General features: G+C 54.4%; 1 protein-coding gene and 2 non-coding genes across 7 annotated transcripts in view; 1 reads left to right on the top strand and 2 right to left on the bottom strand.

Moving 5' to 3' along the window:
• DPP9 (dipeptidyl peptidase 9) overlaps positions 1 to 16,052 on the bottom strand; it is a 51,230-nt gene extending 35,178 nt beyond the window's left edge. Inside the window, exons 1-5 of one of the 5 annotated variants that reach the window (XM_023185641.3) lie at positions 15,867 to 15,955; positions 14,691 to 14,743; positions 12,797 to 12,873; positions 12,040 to 12,130; positions 6,752 to 7,008 (exon numbers count right to left, since the gene is read on the bottom strand). In XM_023185641.3, coding sequence (XP_023041409.1) covers positions 6,752 to 7,008; positions 12,040 to 12,095 — 313 coding nt within the window. In that variant the 5' untranslated portion in view covers positions 12,096 to 12,130; positions 12,797 to 12,873; positions 14,691 to 14,743; positions 15,867 to 15,955. Of the gene's footprint in view, positions 1 to 6,751; positions 7,009 to 12,039; positions 12,131 to 12,796; positions 12,874 to 14,690; positions 14,744 to 15,866 lie in introns of all 5 variants that reach the window. The other 4 variants (XR_003309673.2, XM_023185643.3, XM_023185644.2 and 1 more) reach the window with 4 other exon arrangements.
• A 217-nt stretch (positions 16,053 to 16,269) lies between these two features.
• On the top strand, positions 16,270 to 16,341 carry TRNAG-UCC. The gene has a single exon. It is a non-coding gene; the product is annotated as a tRNA-Gly (tRNA).
• A 503-nt stretch (positions 16,342 to 16,844) lies between these two features.
• TRNAV-CAC lies at positions 16,845 to 16,917 on the bottom strand. The gene has a single exon. It is a non-coding gene; the product is annotated as a tRNA-Val (tRNA).
• Positions 16,918 to 22,541: the final 5,624 nt, after the last annotated feature.

The raw sequence follows: 22,541 nt of genomic DNA, 5'->3' as shown, positions 1-22,541 counted from the left end.
ACGGGGTTTCACTGTGTTAGCCAGAATAGTCTCGATCTCCTGACCTCATGATCCGCCCACTTTGGCCTCCCAAAGTGCTGGGATAACAGGCGTGAGCCACCACACCCGGCCCTCGCTTGCTTTTAAGAGGAGAACAGGAAGACCACAAGCTCACCGCCTCCAGGATTAGTGCTTAATAAATAATATCTGTGCCACTTTTATTTCTTGTTATAGGCAGCCGCAGGGTCCTGCAGTTTCCCCCTGCTTGCTTTCTGTGTCCTGACTGAAAAATCACAGAGTGCCCTGACCTCTGTGGCCCAGCCAGTTGCAGGTTTTTCCCTGCAGGCTTGAACCAGAGCCTAGAACATTCCCAGGCACCGATAAATACCGAAAGCCAGCCCTGGCCCTGAGCCAAAATCCTTAAACCCTCACATAAACTCTACACCCTGACCCCCTTGCCGAGGACACACCTGGCTATAGAATGTGCCTTTTCTCTGATTCTGATGCCCATTGCAAGGACACCGAAGCCCACCCTGCACCGAAGGCCCCTAGGAAATGCTTTGGACTCATCCCCCTGGAATTCACGGTTCCTTTCTTTGGAATCCCAACCAGCCCCATCTGGGGATGGCTCAGGGCACTTCCTTGTGGGAACTCCTCTGCTGCTGCCTTTGGGGTAACTGCAGCTGTGGGTTCAGTGGGATGAAATAGAACCTTCTCACTATTCACAACAGCAAAGACACGGAATCAGCCTAAATCCATCAACAGTAGACTGGATAAAGAAAATGTAGTACATATGGCCGGGCGCGGTGGCTCACGCCCATCATCCCAGCACTTTGGGCGGCCGGATCACGAAGTCAGGAGATCGAGACCATCCTGGCTAACACAGTGAAACCCCGTCTCTACTAAAAATACAAAACAATTAGCTGGGCATGGTGGCAGGCGCCTGTAGTCCCAGCTACTCGGGAGGCTGAGGCAGGAGAAGGGCGTGAACCTGGGAGGCGGAGCTTGCAGTGAGCCAAGATCACGCCACTGCACTCCAGCCCGGGCGACAGAGCGAGACTCCTTCTCAAAAAAAAAAAAAAAAAAAAAAAAGAAAGAAAATGTAGTATATGTATACCAGGGAGTATTATGCAGCCATAAAAAAGAATGAGATCATGTCCTTTGCAGGGACATAGATGGAGCAGGAGACCATTATCCTTAGAAAACTAATGCAGGAACAGAAAACCAAATACCACATGTTCTCACTTTAAAAGTGGGAATTAAATGATGAGAACACATGGACACATGGAGCAGAACAGACACTGGGGCCTACTGGAGGGTGGAGGGTGGAGGGAGAAGCAGACAAAAGAACTATTGCGTACTAGGCTTAGTACCTGGGTGATGAAATAATCTGTACAATAAACCCCTGTGACACAAGTTTACCTGTGTAACAAACCTGCACATGTACCCTTGAACCTAAAAGTTTGTTTTTTTGAGACAGAGTCTCACGCTGTCGCCCAGGCTGGAGTGCAATGGCGCGATCTCGGCTCACTGCCACCTCCACTTTCTGGGTTCATGCGATTCTCCTGCCTCAGCTTCCCGAGTACCTGGGATTACAGGCACACACCACCATACCCAGCTAATTTTTCGTATTTTTAGTAGAGACAGGGTTTCACTGTTAGCCAGACTGGTCTTGAAATCCTGACCTCGTGATCCACCTGCCTCGGCCTCCCAAAGTGCTGGGATTACAGGCGTGAGCCACCGTGCCCAGCCAATTTTTATTTTTATTTGTTTATTTTTTTTGAGATGGAGTCTCGCTCTGTCACCCAGGCTGGAGTGCGGAGGCACGATCCTGGCTCACTGCAAGCTTCACCTCCCGGCTTCACGCCCTTCTCCTGCCTCAGCCTCCCGAGTAGCTGGGACTACAAGTGCCTGCCACCATGCCCAGCTGATTTTTTTTATTTTTTAGTAGAGACAGGGTTTCACCGTGTTAGCCAGGATGGGTTTTTTTTTTTTTTTAAAGAAAGAAACAGCAACTTCTAGTTGTGGCAAGGAACACACGTTTCCCACACGTGATGAAGCATGCTTGCGAAGTAGTGACGGAAGGATATACTTAAAGAAAAAGATTAGATTAACAGGGTTCCTTTTAAAGTGTATATGAAAAATGCAAAGTTCAGTGAGATGTGTGTGGGAAGGAGAAAAATCGTGCGGAGAGTCAGGGGTGAGCAAAAGAACCCAAGTGCAGGAAACACGACTCAGCCTCTCAGAGCCCTTGAAGCTGCCAGGACCCCAACCGTCCGGCCGCCCATGGAGATAAGAGTCGAGTGATGTGTGATTTTGTTTGTGTGAAATGTCCAGAATAGGCCAATCCACAGAGACAGGAAGTGGGTTCATGGTTGCCCAGGGCTGGGGAATGATGGTTGATGGGGACGGGGTTGCTTTTTGGGGTGAGGGAATGTTCTGGAAGTAGACAATGGTGATGGCTGCACAACTCTGTGAATGCACAACTAAAAGCCACTGAGTTTCACACCTTCAAAAATGAAACTGTGTAATGCGAATTACATCTAAATTTTGAAAAAGCACCCTGGGCCAACAGGAGGGGCGGGAGGGATGGGAGGGCCTGGGCAACTGGTCCACAGGGACTCTCCAGGAGAGCGAGAGCTTTCCAAACAGGAAGTCAAACCCACAGACTTGCCAAGGACGCCAGGGCCACCTCCCTCCAGGCTGATTAATCAATGATCACCAAATGGCCTCTGCCAGCACATTCCTGGGGTGAGCTGCTGCTGGCGGCATCAGGATGGTGACAACTGGCCTTTGAGGCAAGGGCTGGAGGTGACTGCCAAGAGCTGTGGGTTTCTGATGCCCCATCCCTCCTCAGACCTCCCTCACCAGCTCTGCCCCTGCAAACACGCCTGCTGCCAACCTGTCACCCACCCACGCCCTGGCGACCCAGGCCTGCGCAAACACCGTTTCCCGTCACTGCACGCTGTGCCCTCATGTGGCTGGCCTGGTGGGGGATCGTGATCCACACAGGGCTGGGCTCTCCCCTGGGTCTCGGCCTGGGACACCGGGAGACAGGAATTCTTACTTTCCCTTCCAAGGGAGTTCCAGAGCCGTCTAGAACCCTGCGGCCTCTTCCAGCCACAGAAGTCACCGTTTGCAGTGGGGAGAGGCCAGTCCGCATGGGGCAGGAGCGGGGTCGGGAGCGCTTCCCAGTGCTGCAGTCTGAGGCCTGGAACCTGAGCCAGCCCCAGCCCATCTTCCCAGCAGCAGGAACTGAATGTTCCCCCGCTGCTCCTGCTAGCCTGACGCTGGGGGCTTCATCATGTGGCTCTGAAAGAGGCCTTCCGGAGGGGCCCAGTGATTAGCTCCACACGCCCCACAGCAAACCTGGTGCCTGCTGAGGACATGGGTCGCCAGAGGGAACAGAGGGGACAGGTCCCATGCTTTCAGCAGCGGGCCAGGCCTGGCCTTGGAGTCTGGATGCTGGGCTAGTGCTAAGAAGTGTTATTATTACTCAGGGGCTGTGGGGAGGCCTGCCCCGAGAACCTGGATGTGACGTGAGCTCAGTGCTGCCCCTGACAGTGTTAAGTGACAGACTGGTGTAGCTGAAGGGTGAATGTCACCCAGAAAGGGGCAGTCTGGTTTCTGAACCGCTCTAGGTACGTTCTGGGGTTTCTGCCAAGTTCATGCCCACTGGGGTGGGCCCTCAGTACCTCCCATGTATTGTGAGGACCTGTCCATCCGAGCCCTAGACACACACAAGCCACAGGCGACCAGACGACCTCATCTATGCGGAGTCAATATGATTCTTTGTCCCAGAAATTTGGAGAAAGTTCCTCCGTTTCTGCAGGTGGCTAGAACCTGAGGCACGGAATCCCAGGGGCCGTGGAGGGGTTGTAGAAGACAGGTGGGCAGCAAGGTTGGGTGGACCCATGGAGACGCACACACAGAAGGATGCCTGGCTTCTGGAAGGTTCCAGTTCTCAGGTGCTGCTTCCTGAGGTCCAACAGGCTTTCTGCTCTTGGGTTCCATGAGATGCCCCTCTACCTCTACTCCAGGGGTACTTCATGGCTCAGACGAGCTCGGAGAGGTTCTGTACCTTGTAGCAGCTCGGCGGAGATGTGAATGACGGCCATGACAGAGAGGCGTCCGCACCCTGGGGCTTGGGTGTGGAGGCTACGTTACACAGAAAGACAAGCCTGTGCAGCTGGGATTAAGTGAAGGCTCTTGAGCTGAAGAGATGATCCTGGATTACCCAAGTGAGCCAGATGGCATCGTGAGTCCTTATCAGAGGGAGGCAGGCCGGGCACAGTGGCTCACTCCTGTAATCTCAACACTTTGGGAGGCTGAGGCAGGCAGATCACCTGAGGTCAGGAGTTTGAGACCAGCCTGGCCAACATGGAGAAACCCCGCTTCTACTAAAAATACAAAAATTAGCTAGGTATGGTGGCAGGCACCTGTAATCCCAGCTACTCAGCAGGCTGAGGCAGGAGAATCACTTGAACCCAGAAGAGGTAGAAGTTGCAGTGAGCTGAGATCGCGCCATTGCACTCCAGCCTGGGTGACAGAGCGAGACTCCATCTCAAAAAAAAAAAAAAAAAGGCAGAGGGGAATTTCAGACAGAAGAGGAGTAGGAGAAGGAGGCTGTGTGACCATCAAGGCAAGAGGTTCCAATGTTGTGGCCACAAGCCAAGAGATGCCGGCTGCGACCAGAAGCTGGAAGAGGCCAGGACTGGTACCTTGATCTTGAACTTCTGCCCTCCAGAACTGTGAGAGAACCACTTTCACAATGGCAGCCACAGAAAACTCCTCCAAACACGCTGACCAGGACAGTAGCCCCAACGGGAGCAAGTGGCTGTGGATGCCACAGGATAAAAAAGAGGCAACGGCCCATGGCAGCCTTGGTCTGGACACTTGCCGTCGTAACAGCCAACCTCTCTCAGGTAATTGAAACTCAAGCCATTTCAGTCCAATATCTCCCAGACTAGAGTTGGCCAGCATTCTTAAAGGCCCAGACAGCCTGGGTACAGAGGCTCACGCCTGAAACCTTAGCATTTTGGGAGGCTGAGGCAAAAGGATTGTTTGAGCCTAGGCGTTTGAGACCAGCCTGGGCAACATGGCAAAACCTCGTCTCTACAAAAATCTGTCTGGGCGTGGTGGCATGTGCCTTTAATCCCAGCTACCTGGAGGGCTGAGGTTGGGAGGATCATCTGAGCCAGGGAGTTCTAGGCTGCAGTGAGCTGTGATTACACCACTGCACTCCAGCCTAGGCAATGGAGTGAGACCTCATCTCTAAAAAAAATAAAAAATAAAAGGAAGACAGTAAATGTTTTTGGCCATGTGAGCCATATGATCTCTGTTGCAGTGACTCTCCCGCTGTAGCTTGAGAACAGCCAAAGTTGTCAGGAAACTAACGGGGACCAGGAAAACCTGACTTCTGAAGAAGGCTGTCACCTGCCGACCCGTTCTGGATGATTCTTCTTTTTAAATTCTTTGTTTGCCAAACCGCCATCTGATTCCCACACCGGCCTGTCTGTGGAGAGGGACTGCGCTGACAGGGGAAAGAGGACAGCCACCTGGTGTCTACCTCAGTCACTGTCGTTAGCACGTGGTCAGCCTCAGGCAGAGGATGACAGCCGTTCACTGGTTCCAGTGCTGGCTGGGGGGCGCAGCACATGCGAGCCTGGGCTCAGGGGCTGAGGGCCCCACCCTGAGTCCCATGGATGAGCGCAGCGGCCTGGACAAGGATCCCAGCGCCACCCAACCCCCAAGGAACACTTGGCGATGTCTGAGGACGTGGCTGCTCCTGGCATGGAGTGGGTGGAGGTCAGGAACACTGCCCAGGACCCTGCAGTGGCCGGACGGCCTCACCCCAGAGAATGATCTGGCTCCAGTGTCCACGGCGCCAAGCGGCAGAGACGCTGCCTTTGGTGCCCAGCCATGTATCACGCTGTTTTCAAAGACACAGGCCTGGCTGATCTCTCCAAGGTGTCCTTCCAGCTCTTAAGGCCTCTGGGTGCAGCGGGTACCATCTGGATATTCGCTGCCCAACTCATGGGAGCCAGGCCGGCCGTGGCTGCAGAGGCTGCTGGAGAACGTGCAGCCTAACCTGCGCCCTAAAGGCGTTTGTGGTACAGAGGAGCTCAGTCCCATGAGGCACTGCAGACGCTGCAGAAGGAGCTGCATGCAGGCACACGCCCAGAGGAGGAAGTGTTGATCCAGGGCCTGCAGCAGGGGCTGCAAGCATGTGGCAAGTTGCCCCTGTGCTGTCACCGGCAGCAGACCAGGTTCTGCCATCCAGGAGGCTTTCCCAGAGCCTCAGGATCCTTCCTGATGTGCCTCCGTGGTAAGCTCCCACTGGAGTTACTCCCAACTCCCTCTAGGAATGGTTCAGTCCAGTCCTGTTTGTCACGAGCCCCACCCAGCCCGGACCAGGTGGCTGGGAAGTGACTCAGGGGGTGGACCCAGCTGACTAGCACTGGAAACAATCTCCGGGCTTGGAGCCACAGGGCCAGCTTAAGCCACGGCATCCTGGCCACACGGAGGAGCGGGGCTGCCCTGTGCATGGCTCCCTGCACGGCTGACCCTCCAGGTACCTCCCCACCCACCCCGGGCAGCCCTTCCCTGTAGTCAGAGCCGTCTGTGGCTGAGCCTCGAAGAACAGCACGCCCAGGGCCCAGCCATCTGAGCACATCTTCTGACTCCTGCGGACCTCTGGGAACAGAGAGGACCAGGGCACCGCGGTCCCAGAGGCTGTTCCCGCCCAGGCAGCCTGTAGGGCCCGGCTTACCCAGGTAGTAGAGGCGGTGGGAGTGGGGCCCAGACTCATCCGTCTTCTGCACAAACTGGAAGTCGTGGGGCGCCTTGTTAACAATGAGGCCAGAGTACTTGCGGCTGCCGTGGATGATGCTTCGGAGCCCGTCCCAAGAGTGCTTCTGCACCTGGAAGCGGGCGGCCGGGTCATCCGTGGCGGCTGCGTCGCCTCGGTCGGCTGTTGGGGTCCCGGTGGTGGCCATCCTCTCAGCCCCCTCGGAATTCAGCGAGAAGCTGCGGGGAGGAAGCAAAGACCGTGAGAAAGGAGAACCGTTTTACCTACGAGAGGCTCCAACACTGCCCCTTGCGAGGCACTCAGGTTCTTCCGGACGAGCCCACCCCTGCCGCTTCCCACTCCCTAAACCCTTCTTGGGTTGGTCCACCTCCACCTCTCTCCATGTCACCAATGCTGCTAAGATTCACGCCACCATCACCTCTCCAATGAATGATTTTTAAAAACTTTCTTCTGTTTGGAGATGGGGGTCTCAACTATGTTCCCCAGGCTGGTCTCAAACTCCTGGCCACAAGCAACCCTCCTGCGTCAGCCTCCCAAGTGGCTGGGATGACAGGTGTGAGCCACCATGCGGGGCTTTGGCTGAATGACTGAAACCACCCCCCACCAGGATGTTCCACATCCACTGCCAAGACCCCATCGCTTAAAACCCTTCCTGGTTTTCCGGGGATAACAAGCAGTCCTCGCCACACCTCAAGGCTCTCGCTGACCCCTGCCAAGCCCTTGAATCTCACCCTCCTTATCCCCATGCCCCAGCCAAACCAGCTTTCACTCAGCTCCTCAGACAGGCCGAGTTCCTTTCCATCACAGGGCCTCTGCACATGCTGGCCCTCCCGCTCGGAGTGCAGTTTTCCTCACTTTACTTAACTTCACATATATATATATATATATACTTTTTTTTTTTTTTGAGACAGAGTCTTACTCTGTTGCCCAGGCTGGAGTGCAGTGGCATGATCTCAGATCACTGCAGCCTCTGCCTCTCAGGTTCAAGCGATTCTCCTGCCTCAGCCTCCCAAGTAGCTGAGATTACAGGCACCCGCCACCACGCCCAGCTGATTTTTTTTGTATTTTCAGTAGAGACGGGGTTTCACTATGTTGGTCAGGCTGCTCACTAACTCCTGACCTCAAGTGATCCGCCTCCCTCAGCTTCCCAAAGTGTTGGGATTACAGGTGGGAGCCACTGCGCCCGGCCTGCTCGACCAACTTCTAATCAGACCTCAGCTTAAGCACTTGGCAGGCCCTCAGACACCTCGCACAACCATCCAGGCTGAAGCTGGTCCTTCTGCCCACCTTTCACACGCCACCTGGCTGCCCCCTTCCCTCCACCATCATCACAGCGGTTATTTGTGGGATCCCTGTCTCCCCCACATCTGTCCCATGCACAGCTGTGCTCCCAGAACCTTAGCTGGTGGCTGGCACACGGCAGGCATCCCACGGAGCACTGTGGAATGACTATCTCTCACCGGGCCCGCGGGGAGACACGCTGGGTCTCGGGATAGGCCCGGGCGTGAAGGAGTGAAAAGCCATCCTGGTCACCGGTGCTGTTGGCTTGCTGTCCAGCCAGGGAGACGCTTGGCCTTCACTGGACTTTCCAGAGCCTCGGGGTGGGGGAGGTGCAGGTGAGAGGGTGAATGGCACACACTTCCCCAAACAACATCCCACTCGCTCCTCCCACTCAGGACACTCTGGATCCGCAAAGCAGCCACCACGAGCAGCCGCTGCAGTGTCACAGCTCCCGCCACCCCACTCCCGCCCTCACCTGACTGGACTGGCCAAGCAAATATTTGTTTTACAGAAGTCTAAACATGGCCGCAGTGACCCAGTTCTGCAAGAGCCAGTGGTCTGGAAGGGGTGGTACCGGGGCCGGTGTCACTTCCCTTTGTGGGCTCCGAGTGACTGCCGACCTTGCCAGAAGCCCCGTCCTCTGGGACCAACAGTTTGGCTCGCGGAAGTCGCTGCTCGCGTGGAGGAAGTGCGAACACCCGAGGGAGTGGACAGCAGGGACCGGGTGTGAGAGAAGTAAAGGGCAGAGACGAGTGGGCCGCCTTGACTCTGCGGCGTGCCAGTTCCGGAAAGACTCTGCCTCTTGCCAAGGGGAGCCCCCACAGGCTGCCAATGCAAGAGAAAGCGCCCCAGCCCGCTCTGAGAGGGAAGGGGAGAAAGAGCTGCAAGGACGTCAACGAGCGCCTTTGAAAGATCAGGACCTGCAACTGTCACCTCACTTGGGCCTGTGACAGCCCATTCTGCAGGTGGGAAAACTGAGGCTGGGAGGGCATTGGAGCTTGCTCCCAATCAGAGCCAAGTGAATGAGCAAAGGGGGTTCAAAGGAGGCGGCCCGGCCCCTGGCCTCCCACTGAGATGCTGTGTGACAAGCCCAGCAATTGCAGCAGGAAAAGCCACAGTGCAGCCCCGAGAGCTTCCCGTGCCGTGCTGCGAGACACCCGTGTCCTGTGGGAACCCAGAGAGCTTCCCGTACTGTGCTCTGTGAGACACCCGTGTCCTATGGGAAGGTCCTGGAAGCCAAGGAGAGTAGAAGCCACCTCAGCATGGGACATATGAAAGGCTCATGGGGCAGGGGGCCCCTTGGGAAGGTGGCTTCTGGGTATCACGGCTGTGGGCTGATTTCTGGAGGCTCCTCTCCAACTCGACCCCAAAGAAATGACAGGGGAAAACGCTTCCCTTGTTTCCTCCTACTCCATCCAGGCAGGGACAGCGTGCCCTGCCCTCCAGCCAGAAGGAGCACAGTTTGTTAGTTCAGCTCCTCCTGAGACGGAACTAAAGACACGGACCAAAGGAGATCAGCACTTACAGGGCTCTCAGGTCACCAGGATGTCCGTGCCCACTGCAGAGCTGCAGTTCCCCGCTAGGGCAGTGGGAAGCCACGAGCGGTGTCAGGCAGGGGCTGGGACCAGGACCACCTGAGCACTCAAGAACCCACACTGTCCGGAGCACTGCTGGCAACAAGCCCAGAAAACTGAGCCCGGGGAGCTCCTCTGAGCGGCCTAAGCACCCCTCTAAGCTGTGCTGCCCCAATTCAAGCCTGGTTCATGGCAGCAAAGAAAAAATATGACCTTCAGAGCTCCCAAAGGGGCCGCCCATGAGCAGAAAGCCAGTCTGGAAGCACTTACAGAACCGCGTGGCTTATTTCCATTGCAAAGAACAATAAAAATGATCTTGCCTCTGATCACCACAGACAGCCCAGGAAGCAAAAATTCGATCCCGGAGATGAGAAATGAAATGAGACATCGTGAGAAACTTCCAGGAATCTTCTGGATGTGGCTAGACTCTTTAGCTTGAGCTTCCAGACAGGCCGAGGCTTGGTGCTAGAGCCTGGCCCTCTGCTCACCTCTATTCTACCCGGAGGCACAGCCCGGACTGCAGAGAGGCTGGTGAAAGAGCGAGGGAGCGAGCGAGGGCGAGCCTGTGACTGGCTTTCTCCACCTAGCACCACCCTATGCTGCGGTCCAGGGCAGTCAAGAGTTTACACAGCTGCAGAGATGAAAGCGGATTCCAGGCCACTAACTCAAGTCTACCTCTACTCCTTCCTTCAGCCAATCAGCTGGGTGCCTCTGCGGCCTGTGACGCCACCAGCAAACAGCTCTAGACCTTCTGGCACGGTCTCTGTCAAGGCTGGGTGGCAGATCTGTGATCTACTTTTTAAATTTTTCATTTTTTGTTTAAGAGACGGGGTCTTGCTATGTTGCTCAGGCTGGTCTCAAACTCCTGGGCTCCAGCGATCCTGCCACCTCAGTCTAGCAAATAGGTGGGGTGAGAGGGGCGCAAGTCACCATGCCCAGCTCCAAAGGTCTGTGATCTCCGTGTCTGAGATGGTGCTCTGGTGGCGAGCAGGGGCGCAGGAGTAGTCAGAGATAGCTGAAGTATTCGCATGCCCAGAAGGAAGCGTAGATTCAGTGCTGACTGCGGTTCTGAGTTCAGGCCAACCACAAGGTGATAAGGAAGAAAGAAAGGCAGGAGCCCCTGGCTGGCGTGGGGCAAGGGGCGTATGGGGGTGGGGAGGACAGGGTCCTACCCATGCACTAGATCGGGAAATGCCTCAAGGTGGACTTTAGGCAGCTGGCCTGGGCCAGGCAAGTGCTCCTGCAAGTGGGGGCTGCTGGGGAAACAGCATGTCATCCTCTGTTCTACCAAACTGCCCCCAGCACCACCTGGGCCTTTAGCTTTGATGAGCAACCTTTAGAGTTACCCAGCAGCCTGTGCCCAGGTGGGACATTAGTGTGTGCAGATAAGGGAAGGGACACAGATCCCCTTCAGCAACTGACCCCTAAGGCATGTGCCCACCAGACACTAGAACCGCCGGGGTTTAGAGCCCACAGCTGGGCCAGTCACAACCCTTCACACCATCCCTGTCTTCCCCGGTCCATTCTTCAATTCCCTTCCTGACTGAGCATGCTCCATTAAAGCAAACAAGCCTAAGAGTATTAGAAAATCGAGGCCGGGCGCGGTGGCTCACGCCTGTAATCCCAGCACTTTGGGAGGCCGAGGAGGGTGGATCACGAGGTCAGGTGATCAAGACCATCCTGGCTAACGTGGTGAAACCCCGTCTCTACTAAAAATACAGAAATTAGCCGGGTGTGGTGGCGCACGCCTGTAGTCCCAGCTACTTGGGAGGCTGAGGCAGAATTGCTTGAATCCAGGAGGTGGAGGTTGCAGTGTGCCAAGATCGCGCCACTGCACTCCCGCCTGGGTGACAGAATGAGACTCTGTCTCAAATAAATAAATAAATAAATAAAAATAAATAAATAAATAAATAAAAATGGGCTCAGTCAGGTTGAATGGCCTGTTCAACGTCACCCAGCGAGGAAGGGGAGTGGAACCCCAGTCTCTTGGACCCCCAAACCCACATCCTTACAGTGAGATCAGTGGTTCTCACTCAGGAGTGATTCTGCCCCCAGCAAAACTTGGCGATGTCTGGAGACATCTGTGGTTGTCTCAACTGAGGGGAGTTCCTGGCATGAAGTGGGTGGAGGCCAGGGACGCTGCTCAGCACCCTGAAGTGCCCGGGACGGCCCCACCCCAGAGAACATTCCAGCCCCAATGTCCACAGTGCTGAGGGGGAGACCCCACACTAGGCCATGCTGCCTCCTCACTCGAAATAACCAGAACAGCCTTGGGGACCTGCTGGGGAATCCAGGGGAGAGGGAAAGAAGGGGCCTTCCAGATCTCAGACTGTTGGGGAATTCCAGAAGCTGGGCCACATCTCCATCGATCAGGGCCTCCAAAGCCAGCCTCACCTTCTCCAACTTCCGGTGTTCTCCTTGTCCAGGCGCAGTTTCTTAACCTTCCGCATTAACCGCTCAGCTGACCTCAGGAGGGCAGGGGTGCCTGCGGGCAAGCAGGAGGAGAGACCAAAGGGCTGCAACCCCAGCAGGTGGGGACTAGGCGCTCCTGCCCCCTTCGCCCCCTCCCCATTTCCCCAGGCAGTCCTCCAAGCCTCCAGGAGCACCCTGAGGCCAAGGGCATTCTGAAGAGACGATGCTTCAGGCCCTGCCCTGAAATGTGGGAGGTGCTGGGCATTTGCCAGAGACCGGCATCTTTCTCAACAGGAGGTTCCTTTCAAGGTGTGAAGTCCCTGGGAGTTTCAAGTGACTGCAGGGACACCACACCAGGGCACTTGCTGGAAACAGAAGAATCCCAAATTCCTCACTGTGGCCACTCCCTGATGGCCCTGGTGACCTTGCCTACTCGCTTCGTCCTTGACCGTGACCTTTGGCCGTACTTGCCTCCTTCCTGTCCCTCAACACATCCGCTTGCTCCTAGCACATGGCTTCTGCACGACGCGCCCCTTGGCCTGAGATGCCAGTTTCCTGCTTTTGATATGACTTGCACCTTCTTGCCCTGCAGCTCCTGATACCACCTCTTCAGAGGTCATTCCTGAGCGCCCCATCTGAAGATGCTACCTGACTGCCCCCATCACTACACCCAGATGCTGATACGATGGCCTGGACCATCATTCCAGTGGTCCCCTTCCCCAGGGAGAGTGGCTCTCACCTGGGGCGATTCAGCCCTCCAGGAGACACTGGACGATGTCTGGAGACATTTGTGGCTGTCACAACTTGGGGGTGCCCCTGGCATGGAGTGGGTGGAGACCAGAGACATTGCTTAGCACCCCACAGAGCCCAGGATGACCCACCCCAGAGAAGGATCCCACCTCAAATGTCAGCTATACCAAACCGGAGACCCCTGCATCCATTACTTGGGGAGAAATTTGAGTTCAATGCCTACACTCATATTAACACTGGAATAAACTTTCCATGGAACAAGCATTCTAAATGAGGGGGACCCCCCCAGCTCCTGGGATTCACCTCCTCTCTCCTTCCCCACTCAGGGTGAGGATTTCAATGTCTGCAGCCTCCTGGGACCTTAGTAGGGCAGAGGATCATGGGACACAGTCTCTTGAGGATTCCTGGAATCCCCTAACCCAGGGAGTCTCACCTGGGGATAACTGGCCCCGCCAGGGGACATTTTTGGTTATGACGACTGGGACGGTGCGGGGAGGCATGTGGCTGGTGGAGGCCAGCGATGCTGCTCAACCCCTACAGTGCACCGGACAACCCCTCTCCCACTCCTCTGCCAGGAAGGACCCAACCCTAAATATCAGTGGCAAGGCTGAGAAACCCTTCTGTGGGTAAGGGGGCACTCCTCGCGGGAATGTCAGTTCCACAGGGCAGTTCACATCTATCCTCGTCCCAACAGATTGCCTGAGCCCAGACTATGCCTGGTCCTCAACAAACATTTCAGGTTGAATGAACGAGCTACTGTCCTTTCTTGGACGCTGTCTGAAGTCAAAGGGGCCCCTTGTTTGGCTGGTGCCCAACTACCTTCTCAGACAAGCCAGGTCCCACAGCGGGCAGTTGCCCAAAGGCGTAAAGAAGAGAGGGCCAGCTGGGTACAGTGGCTCACGCCTGCAATCCCAGCACTTTGGGGGACTGAGGTGGGCAGATCACCTGAGGTCAGGAGTTCTAGCCAGCCTGGCCAACATAGTGAAACCCCATCTCTACTAAAAATACAAAAATTATCCGGGTGTGGTGGTGCAAGCCTGCAATCCCAGCTACTCAGGAGGCTGACACAGAAGAATTGCTTGAACTCAGAAGGTGGAGGTCGCAGTGAGCTGAGATTGCGCCACTGCACTCAAGCCTGGGCGACAGAGCGAGGTTCTGTCTCAAAAACAAAAGAAGAGAGGGAAGCACAGGAGGACAGGACTGAGATTGTAAGGGAAGAGGTTAAGCATAAAGTCATCACGAACAATCACTGGCTGCAATCTCAGTCCAGTGGTGAAAAGTGCGAGTTCTGGTCTCAGAGACAAGGGTTCAAATCCTAACTCTGCCACTTCTGGGGAAGTCCCTGAACCTCTCTGAGCTTCCACTTTCCCAGTAAGAACACGATACGACAGTATCTATGCCTGGGGCCACAGAAGGAATTAAATGAGACTGCACACATACAGCTTTTAAAACGGTGTTTGATGTAGCACAAACTAAATGACAGCTAGCGCTGTCAACTAAACAAGCTCCTCAAAACCACAAAAAGGGGCAAGACTCAAACTAAAGTCCTTTCAGAGGCAGAATCTACACCATTTACTGACCAGGTCAGGCAGTAGAGGGGGATACAGGCACCCCTCCACCAAATCCTGCCGAAGTCAGCACTCTCCCCTTCCCCTCCTCAAAGCCTTCAGAAAGCTCCTTCCAGGGACAGCTAGAGGGGGACAGGGGTGAAAAAAAAGCCTCCAGCAGGCACACAAAAAGCTGCAGCCACTGCCCTTTGGAGGACAACCACCCCGGGCCATAAAATTCCATTTCCTGACAATCTCTATGTTCCAGAGCAGGCAAAGGAATCCCACCAGCCCACACCCCAGCCTTCCTGGCTGCCAAACCCCAGCACAACTGACCTTCTAAAGGGTCCAGAGAGCCTCCATTCCAGCTGCAGGCGTGGGACACAGACCTTTATAGGATAAATGTGTCATGAAGGTGGCAGGTTAATGGAAGCACCGGTCAGCTATTCAGCTTCCCCCACTCAGGAGCTGCAGACTGTCAGGCCCGATTCTACCTGGCTAGATTCTAGCTCTGCCTCCAAGCTCTGCAGCACCGTCTGCATGCCCTGGACAGAATCTGGGAGAAAAGCCATCCCACGGGCCCCAATTCCCCCAGGGCCCAGCAGAGGAATGCAGGGATTGGTGCCTACAGTCCACACCTCCTGGGCTTTAGTCCCAGCTCCTCGAAAGCAGGTTGGTTCTTGCCGGGGAGGCAAGTGACTTCCTCCTGGGGCCCCTGGGGAAGACTAGGGGGTGGGGGCCAATGGAATAGACCGCTTTTGATGGCTCAGAGGCAGCGTGGACAGGGAAGTGTCAGGGCTGCCCTAAGGCTGTGCGGGAAGAAGGTGGGCGGCTGGACAGGCCTGAGAAGGGAGGCTGAGAGAAGGGGAATGGACCCTGTGGGCTGGACCCTTGGAAGACAGCTATGCTAACCACTACACCACCAACGCCTCGGCAGGAAAAAGAGTCTCTGGATGTCCTTAATAAAGGGATCAAGTAGGGTTGAGGATCAGGACTGGGTCGGGGGAGACCAAGCCTTGGGGAGAAGGTTGGGGGAAGGGGTAAAGGGATGAGGACAGGATGCAGGTCGAGGGAGGTGGCCTCTGTGCACATACAGCATTTGCATGGGGAGAGGGAGGAGATCGGGACCTCCAGAGCCTGCACGGAAGGGGAGAGGTTGTCAAGGTCTGCAGAAGTAAGGGCGTTCTTGGGTGCGGCCACCTCCGCAAGGGGTCAGAGCCTGGAGGCCTGGGTAGCAACGGGATGGGTGGGGAAGCCCGACCGGGAAAGGGAGAAACTGGGAGGTGGCCTGGCCAGCGCAGGAATCGGGGAGGGAAAGAAGGTGGAAGGGGGCCTGGGACGGAGGGGAAACGAGGCAGGGGGCTGGAGGGACGCGCAGACGGGTGCATGGAGGCCCCCGGGTGCGGGGAGGCCAGGCGATGGCGAGGGCAGGGTCAGGGCCGAGGCGGGACCGGTCAATGGCGGGTTCAGGGTCGCGGCCGGGGCGGGACGAGGCGCGCGGGCGCTACTCACCGGGACGTGGGGCGGCGGCCGGGCTGGGCAGGTCGTCCCGGGGCCAGCGGCGCCTCACGGTCGCGGCTCCATGCCCGGGACTGCTGCCCCGGAAGTGGCGGGCGCGGGGGACGACAGCGGCGGCGGACACAGGGGACCCGCCGGCTCAGGCACCTTTGACCCGGAAGTTGAGCCTCCCAGGCGGCGGCCTGGGATTGGACACCACTAGGCACGTACCAAGGCGTCCGCGGTGCTTGGGGGGGAACCCCGCGGCGCGGCGCCGGCGGCCTAAGGTGCGGAACGCCCCATGAACGACATCTTCCGGTGGGGTAAGGATTGACACCCCCATGTGACTTGGTATCGTTCAGTCAAGCCCATGAGACCCTACTGTTAAGGATATCCGGAGATGGCAGTTGTTACCGTGGCGTTGGTGGTATAGTGGTTAGCATAGCTGCCTTCCAAGCAGTTGACCCGGGTTCGATTCCCGGCCAACGCAGAAAGGATGTTTTGCCACCTTTAAACTTTCATTTTAGTTATTTTTGAGACGGAGTCTTGCACTGTCGCCCACACTGGAGTCTAGTGGCGCGATCTCCGCTCACTGAAACCTCCACCTCCCAGGTTCAAGCGATTTTTCCTGCCGCAGCCTCCCAAGTAGCTGGGATTACAAACGTGCCTCACCACGCCCAGCTAATTTTTGTATTTTTAGTAGAGATGGGGTGGGGGGAGGGGCGGGTCACCATTTTGGCCAGGCTGGTCTCGAACTCCTGACCTCAGGTGGTCCGCCCTCTTCGGCCTCCCAAAGTGCTGGAATTACAGGCGTGAGCCATCGCGCACGGAACATTTTTTAAAATCCCATAAAAATTTCTAAAAGGCAGGAGGAAGGCGGAAGAGAAAGAATGGGACCACAATACAGAACTTCTATTTCGGTGAATTTCAAATAATATTACTATTTCGGTGAATTTCAAATAATATTACTTATCCGGTTAGGGAAAAAGGATATGTTTCCGCCCGGGATCGAACCGGGGACCTTTCGCGTGTGAGGCGAACGTGATAACCGCTACACTACGGAAACTGGTAAAGGTCACGCTGCTTTGAACTTTCATATAGGGATGATGGTGCAGCGCTAGTTACACTGTAGCACTCCAAAGAAATACTGGCTGTGGTCAGCTAAGGCAATATCCGCTCTTCCTGCATACCTGTTATTTCACTTGATACAGTAGAGACCCAAAGAAGGAAAATACGGAAGACAAAAAGAAATCCAACAAACACCCTTTCAAACACACACACACACACACACACACGTTTATTACTTTATCATAAATCCACCTTGCATTAAAACAATGAAAGTCAAATGACCCACAAAACCATCCGGGGTCAAATGAACCTTTTCTTGGTTCATCTCACAGCTAAAATCTATACTTGACATCACATTAGTTTCTGCAGATAGTCACCATTTTGCTTTAGATCAAACTACTTTTTTGTTTTGTTTTGTTTTTTAAGAGAGAGTCTCATTCTGTCGCCCAGACTGGAGTGCAGCGGTACGATCATCCCTCCCTGCAGCCCCACCTCCTGGGCTCAAGCAATCCTCCCACCTCAGCCTCCTGGGTAGCTTGGACCACCTTGGACCACAGGTGTGGACCACCACGCCTGGGTAAATTTTTAAAAATGCGTTTGGTAGAGACGGTGACTTGTAGCTGGGACTACAGGCGTGTGCAATCACGCCCAGCTAACTTTTGTATTTTTTTTATGGAGACTGGAGGGCCTACACTATGTGGCCCACCCAGGCTGGTCTCCAACTCCTGACCTCAACGTGATTCGCCCGCCTGCAGCCTCCCAAAGTGCTGGGATTACAGGCATGAGCTACCGCGCCCGACCCCAGCTACACTGTAAAAGAGCTTTCTGAAAAAGAAAAACTGTGCATGTATGTGTTTACACGCTAAATGCAGGAAATTTAGGAGGAAAAACAAAAAACAAGCCAGACAAAGAAGATAATTTAAATGTAATTAAAATGTCTTTTCATCTCACCACCCAGAACGTGTTACACGTTAAAGCAATCTGGTTTCTCTTTCTTGCCTTTCTCTTTTTTTTTTTTTCTGAGACGGAGTCCGGCTGTCTCCCAGGCTGGAGTGCAGTGGCCGGATCTCAGCTCATTGCAAGCTCCGCCTCCCGGGTTTACGCCATTCTCCTGCCTCAGCCTCCCGAGTAGCTGGCACTACAGGCGCCCGCCACCTCGCCCGGCTAATGTTTTGTATTTTTAGTAGAGACAGGGTTTCACCGTGTTAGCCAGGATGGTCTTGATCTCCTGGCCTCGTGATCCGCCCGCCTCGGCCTCCCAAAGTGCTGGGATTACAGGCTTGAGCCACCGCGCCCAGCCTCCTTTCTCTCTTTCTTTCTCTCTCTCTTTTTCTTTACTTTTCTTTCTTTCTCTCTCTTTCTTTTCTCTCTTTTTTTTTTTTTTTTTTTTTGTTGAGATTTAGTTTGCTCCTGTTGCCCAGGCTGGAGTGCAGTGGCGCAATCTCAGCTCACTACAACCTCCGCCTCCCGGGTTCAAGTGATTCTCCTGCCTCAGCCTACCAAGTAGCTGAGATTACAGGCACCCACCACCACGCCCAGCTAATTTTGTATTTTTACTAAAGACGGGGTTTCGCCATGTTGGTAAGGCTGGTCTCGAACTCCTGACCTCAAGAGATCCGCCCGCCTCAATCTCCCAGAGTGCTGGAATTACAAACGTGAGCCACCACTCCCGGCCTCTTTATTTTCTTAAAGAGACAGTAGAAGGGGTGGGGAGATGATGGCAAGAATTTAGGATCAGACTGCTGTAAAATTCCACACACCCTCACTCCTACAGGGCTGGGATTAGGATGAGGAGACTAAAGCACTGTAAGGCACTGGCACCAGGTGCAAAAATTAAGGAGGTGCCAAAAAACTCAATAATCAAGATAAATAATATTTCAATACATTTTTTCTCTCTCTCTGTGTTGTCTAGGCTGGAGTACAGTGGCACAGTCTTGACTTACCGCAACCTCCACCTCCCAGGTTCAAGTTATTCTCGTGCCTCAGCCTCCCTAGTAGCTGGGATTACAGACATGAGCCACTATGCCAGGCTAATTTTTGTATTTTTCGTAGAGACGGGATTCCACCGTATTGGCCAGGCTGGTCTTGAACTTCCGAGCTCAAGTGATCCTCCTGCCTTGGCCTCCCAAAGTGCTGGGATTACAGGCGTGAGCCACTGCGCCGAGCTCATGTTCCCTTTTAATAAGGACATCCGTGATATTAGACTACAGCCCACCCTAATGATCTCATTTTAACTTCATTGCCTTTGCAAAGACCTTATTTCTAAATAGGGTCACGTTCTTAGGTGTTGGAGGGTTAGAATTCTGACTTATCTTTTGGGGGAGTGGGACATAAGAGAGGGATTAGCCATTGTTTGATGAATTGCAACTAATTAACCAATCCCCTATTGTCGGACTTTCAATGCTTCCCTCTTAACTAAGCAGCCAGGAAATCCTGGTTGCTACAATTTATCATAACGTTGCCTATGTATGCGTCTGTTTCTCCTTAGAGCAAAACCCACTGAATCTAATGAGATGTCCTCATTCTCTAGTTCCACTTTCTCTTCTCCAATTATTTTTTGTTTTGTTTTGAGACAGTCTCGCTCTGTCACCCAGGATGGAGTGCAAAGGGGCGATCTCGGCTCACTGCAACCTCCACCTCCTGTGTTCAATGAATTCTGGTGCCTCAGCCTCCCGAGTAGCTGGGATTCCAGGCGTGCCACTATGGCCGGCTAATTTTTGTATTTTTAGTAGAGATGTGTTTTTGCCATGTTGGCAAGGCAGGTCTCGAATTCATGACCTCAGGTGATCCACTGCCCTGGCCTCCCAAAGTGCTGGGATTACAGGCGTGAGCCACTGTCCCCGGCCTCCAGTTCTACTTTGAGCTAAGGTGACCATACACCTGACTTTGGCTAGGATGGTCCCAGTGTATGCCCCCACCCCCTCAGTTCTCCCTTTCTTGCTCAAAAGTGTCTTGATTGACCAGGCACGGCAGCTCACGCCTGTAATCCCAACACTTTGGGAGGCCAAGGTCAGCAGATCACCTGAGGTCTGGAGTTTGAGACCTGCCTGACCAACATGGCGAAACCCCATCTCTACAAAAATTAGCCCTGCATGGTGGTGTGTGCCTGTAATCCCAGCTATTTAGGAGGCTGAGGCTGGAGAATCTCTTGAACCCGGGAGGCAGAGGTTGCAGTGAGCCAAGATCACGCCATTGCACTCTAGCCTGGGTGACAGGGCGAGACTCCATCTCAAAAAAAAATTTTTTAATATAATTATATAAAAAATTATATAATTTATATATAATTTTGACTATAAATTATAGGGTCACTCTGTCTTGAGCTTCAACGTAGTCAGACTCCCGCATCCACCACTCCCCCAAAACTCTTCTCACTGATCACCCTTCTGCATCCGGTTCCAAGGTCAGTCTCTCCGTCCCGGTCCTCTCCATGGCATTTGACCCGCCTGATCCCTCCTGCCCCGGGGAGCTCTGTCCTCAGACCATGAACTTCCCTCCCACCTGTCTGGGACATCCCTCAGTCTTCCCTTCTCTCCATTGCTGGCCAAGGGCTGGGTCCTCCAGCCTCCTCCCTCTTTCACCCACACCCATCCCTAGCAGGCTTCAAACCCGGTCTACACCCTGCATTGCCCACCGTCCCGTCTCCAGCCCGAGTCTCCCTTGAAGTTCAGACTCTGTGTTCAGCAGCCCCTGATGTCTGCACGTGGGGGTCATGGGGTCTCACATTTAATGCAGTCACGTTGGTCCCAACTGGACCCCAAACTGTTCCTCCCATGTCCACCACCTAGGCTGAGGGCAGGTCCATCCTTCCAGGGACTCAGCCAGAACCTGGGAGTCACCCTGGTCCCCTACTCTCCCACCCATATCCAATCAATGAGCAAATCTGATTAACACTGCTTTCAAAATGCACCTAGGTGGGCCAGGCACCGTGGCTCACACCTGTAATCCCAGCACTGTGGGAGGCCAAGGTGGGCAGATCACTTGAGGTCAGGAGTTCGAGACCAGCCTGACCAACATGGAGAAACCCCCATCTCTACTAAAAATACATAGCGGGCCGTGGTGGCACGTGCCTGTAATCCCAGCTACTCGGGAGGCTGACACAGGAGAACTGATTGAACTCAGGAGGCGGAGGTTGCGGTGAGCCAAGATCACACCATTGCACTCCAGACTGGGCAACAAGAGTGAAACTCCGTCTCAAAAAAACAAAAATGCACCTGGAACCTGATCATTGTTTTCCCACTCAGTGGCTGTTCCCTGGTCCAGCCTCCAGCATCGCTCACCTGGGCCAACAGTCATCCCTACCTGGACCCCAGTTCCTGCCCTCAGCCCCCACAGACGGTCTCCCCACCAGCAGCCACCAGAGGGTGCTTTTGAGCACCTGAGTCACGTCCCATCCCATCCCTCCTCTGCCCACAACCCTCCATGGCTCCCACCTCTCTCAGGGTCAAAGCCCAAGTCCTCCCCATGTCTCACCAGGCCTGGCATGACCTGCCCCATCCCCTGCCTGCCCTCTCCTCTTCCCTTTCTCCCCCTTGCTCAGTCTGCTCCTCCTCACTGTTCCTCCAACACACCAGGTGCGGTCCTGCCACAGGGCCTTTGCACAGGTTATGCCCTCTGGCGGACCCAGGTATTTCCAAGGCTCACTCCCTCTCTTCCTTCAAACCTTAGTTCCAAGGTTACCTCCTCAGAGGGCCCTTCCTGCCTGAGCCTGGCTAAGTGGTAGCCTGTCCTATCTGACCTTGGAACCCACAAACTTGGTACCTATAATTTAAACATGCCTTCCCGGCCGGTGCAGTGGCTCACACCTGCAGTCCCAGTACTTGGGGAGACTGAGGGTAGCAGATAGCTTGAGGCCAGGAGTTCAAGACCAGTCTAGCCAACAAACTGAAACCCTGTGTCTACAAAAAAGAAAAAAAAAAAATACAAAAATACAAAAATTGGCCGGGCATGGTGGTGCATGCCTGTAATCCCAGCTTCTTGGGAGGCTGAGGCAGAGAATCGCTTGAACCTGGCAGGGGGAGGTTGCAGTGAGCCGAGATCACACCAATGCACTCTAACCTGGGTGACAGAGCAAGACTGTCTCAAAAAAATAAATAAAGATGTCCTTTCAATGGCTTTTTAGTCTCTGAAATAATCACATTTGTAGACCCGTTTGCTAATTTCTCCTCCATTTCGAAATCCTAGCCAGGCTATGAGCTTCACTAACAGCATTTTTCGTTATTTCTTTTAGTCTATTTTGTTTCCTATTGTGTAAGTCTCAGTAAACATTTGTTGAAATTATGAACAAATGCACAGCCGGTCACAGAAGAGAAAAGGCCTGGGAGTTGGAGATGGTGATGGTAGCGAGTAATACAGGTGGACTTCCTGGCGAAGGGGGCGAACCTGGGAGAACATGTTACCTCCCCCAGAAACCCCACCAAGGCCTGACAGCTCACTAACCTGCCAGAAACCAACCAACCAACCAACCAAACCAAACACTCCTTTAAAACTGTTTCTTAGGGCCGGGCGCGGTGGCTCAAGCTTGTAATCCCAGCACTTTGGGAGGCCGAGACGGGCGGATCACGAGGTCAGGAGATCGAGACCATCCTGGCTAACACGGTGAAACCCCGTCTCTACTAAAAAAAA

This window comes from Piliocolobus tephrosceles, chromosome 21 (assembly GCF_002776525.5).
Source record: "Piliocolobus tephrosceles isolate RC106 chromosome 21, ASM277652v3, whole genome shotgun sequence".
NCBI classification, from domain to species: Eukaryota; Metazoa; Chordata; class Mammalia; order Primates; family Cercopithecidae; genus Piliocolobus; species Piliocolobus tephrosceles.
The sequence above is the reverse complement of the archived record's forward strand: the minus strand, read 5'-3'. Positions and strand labels throughout refer to the sequence as shown.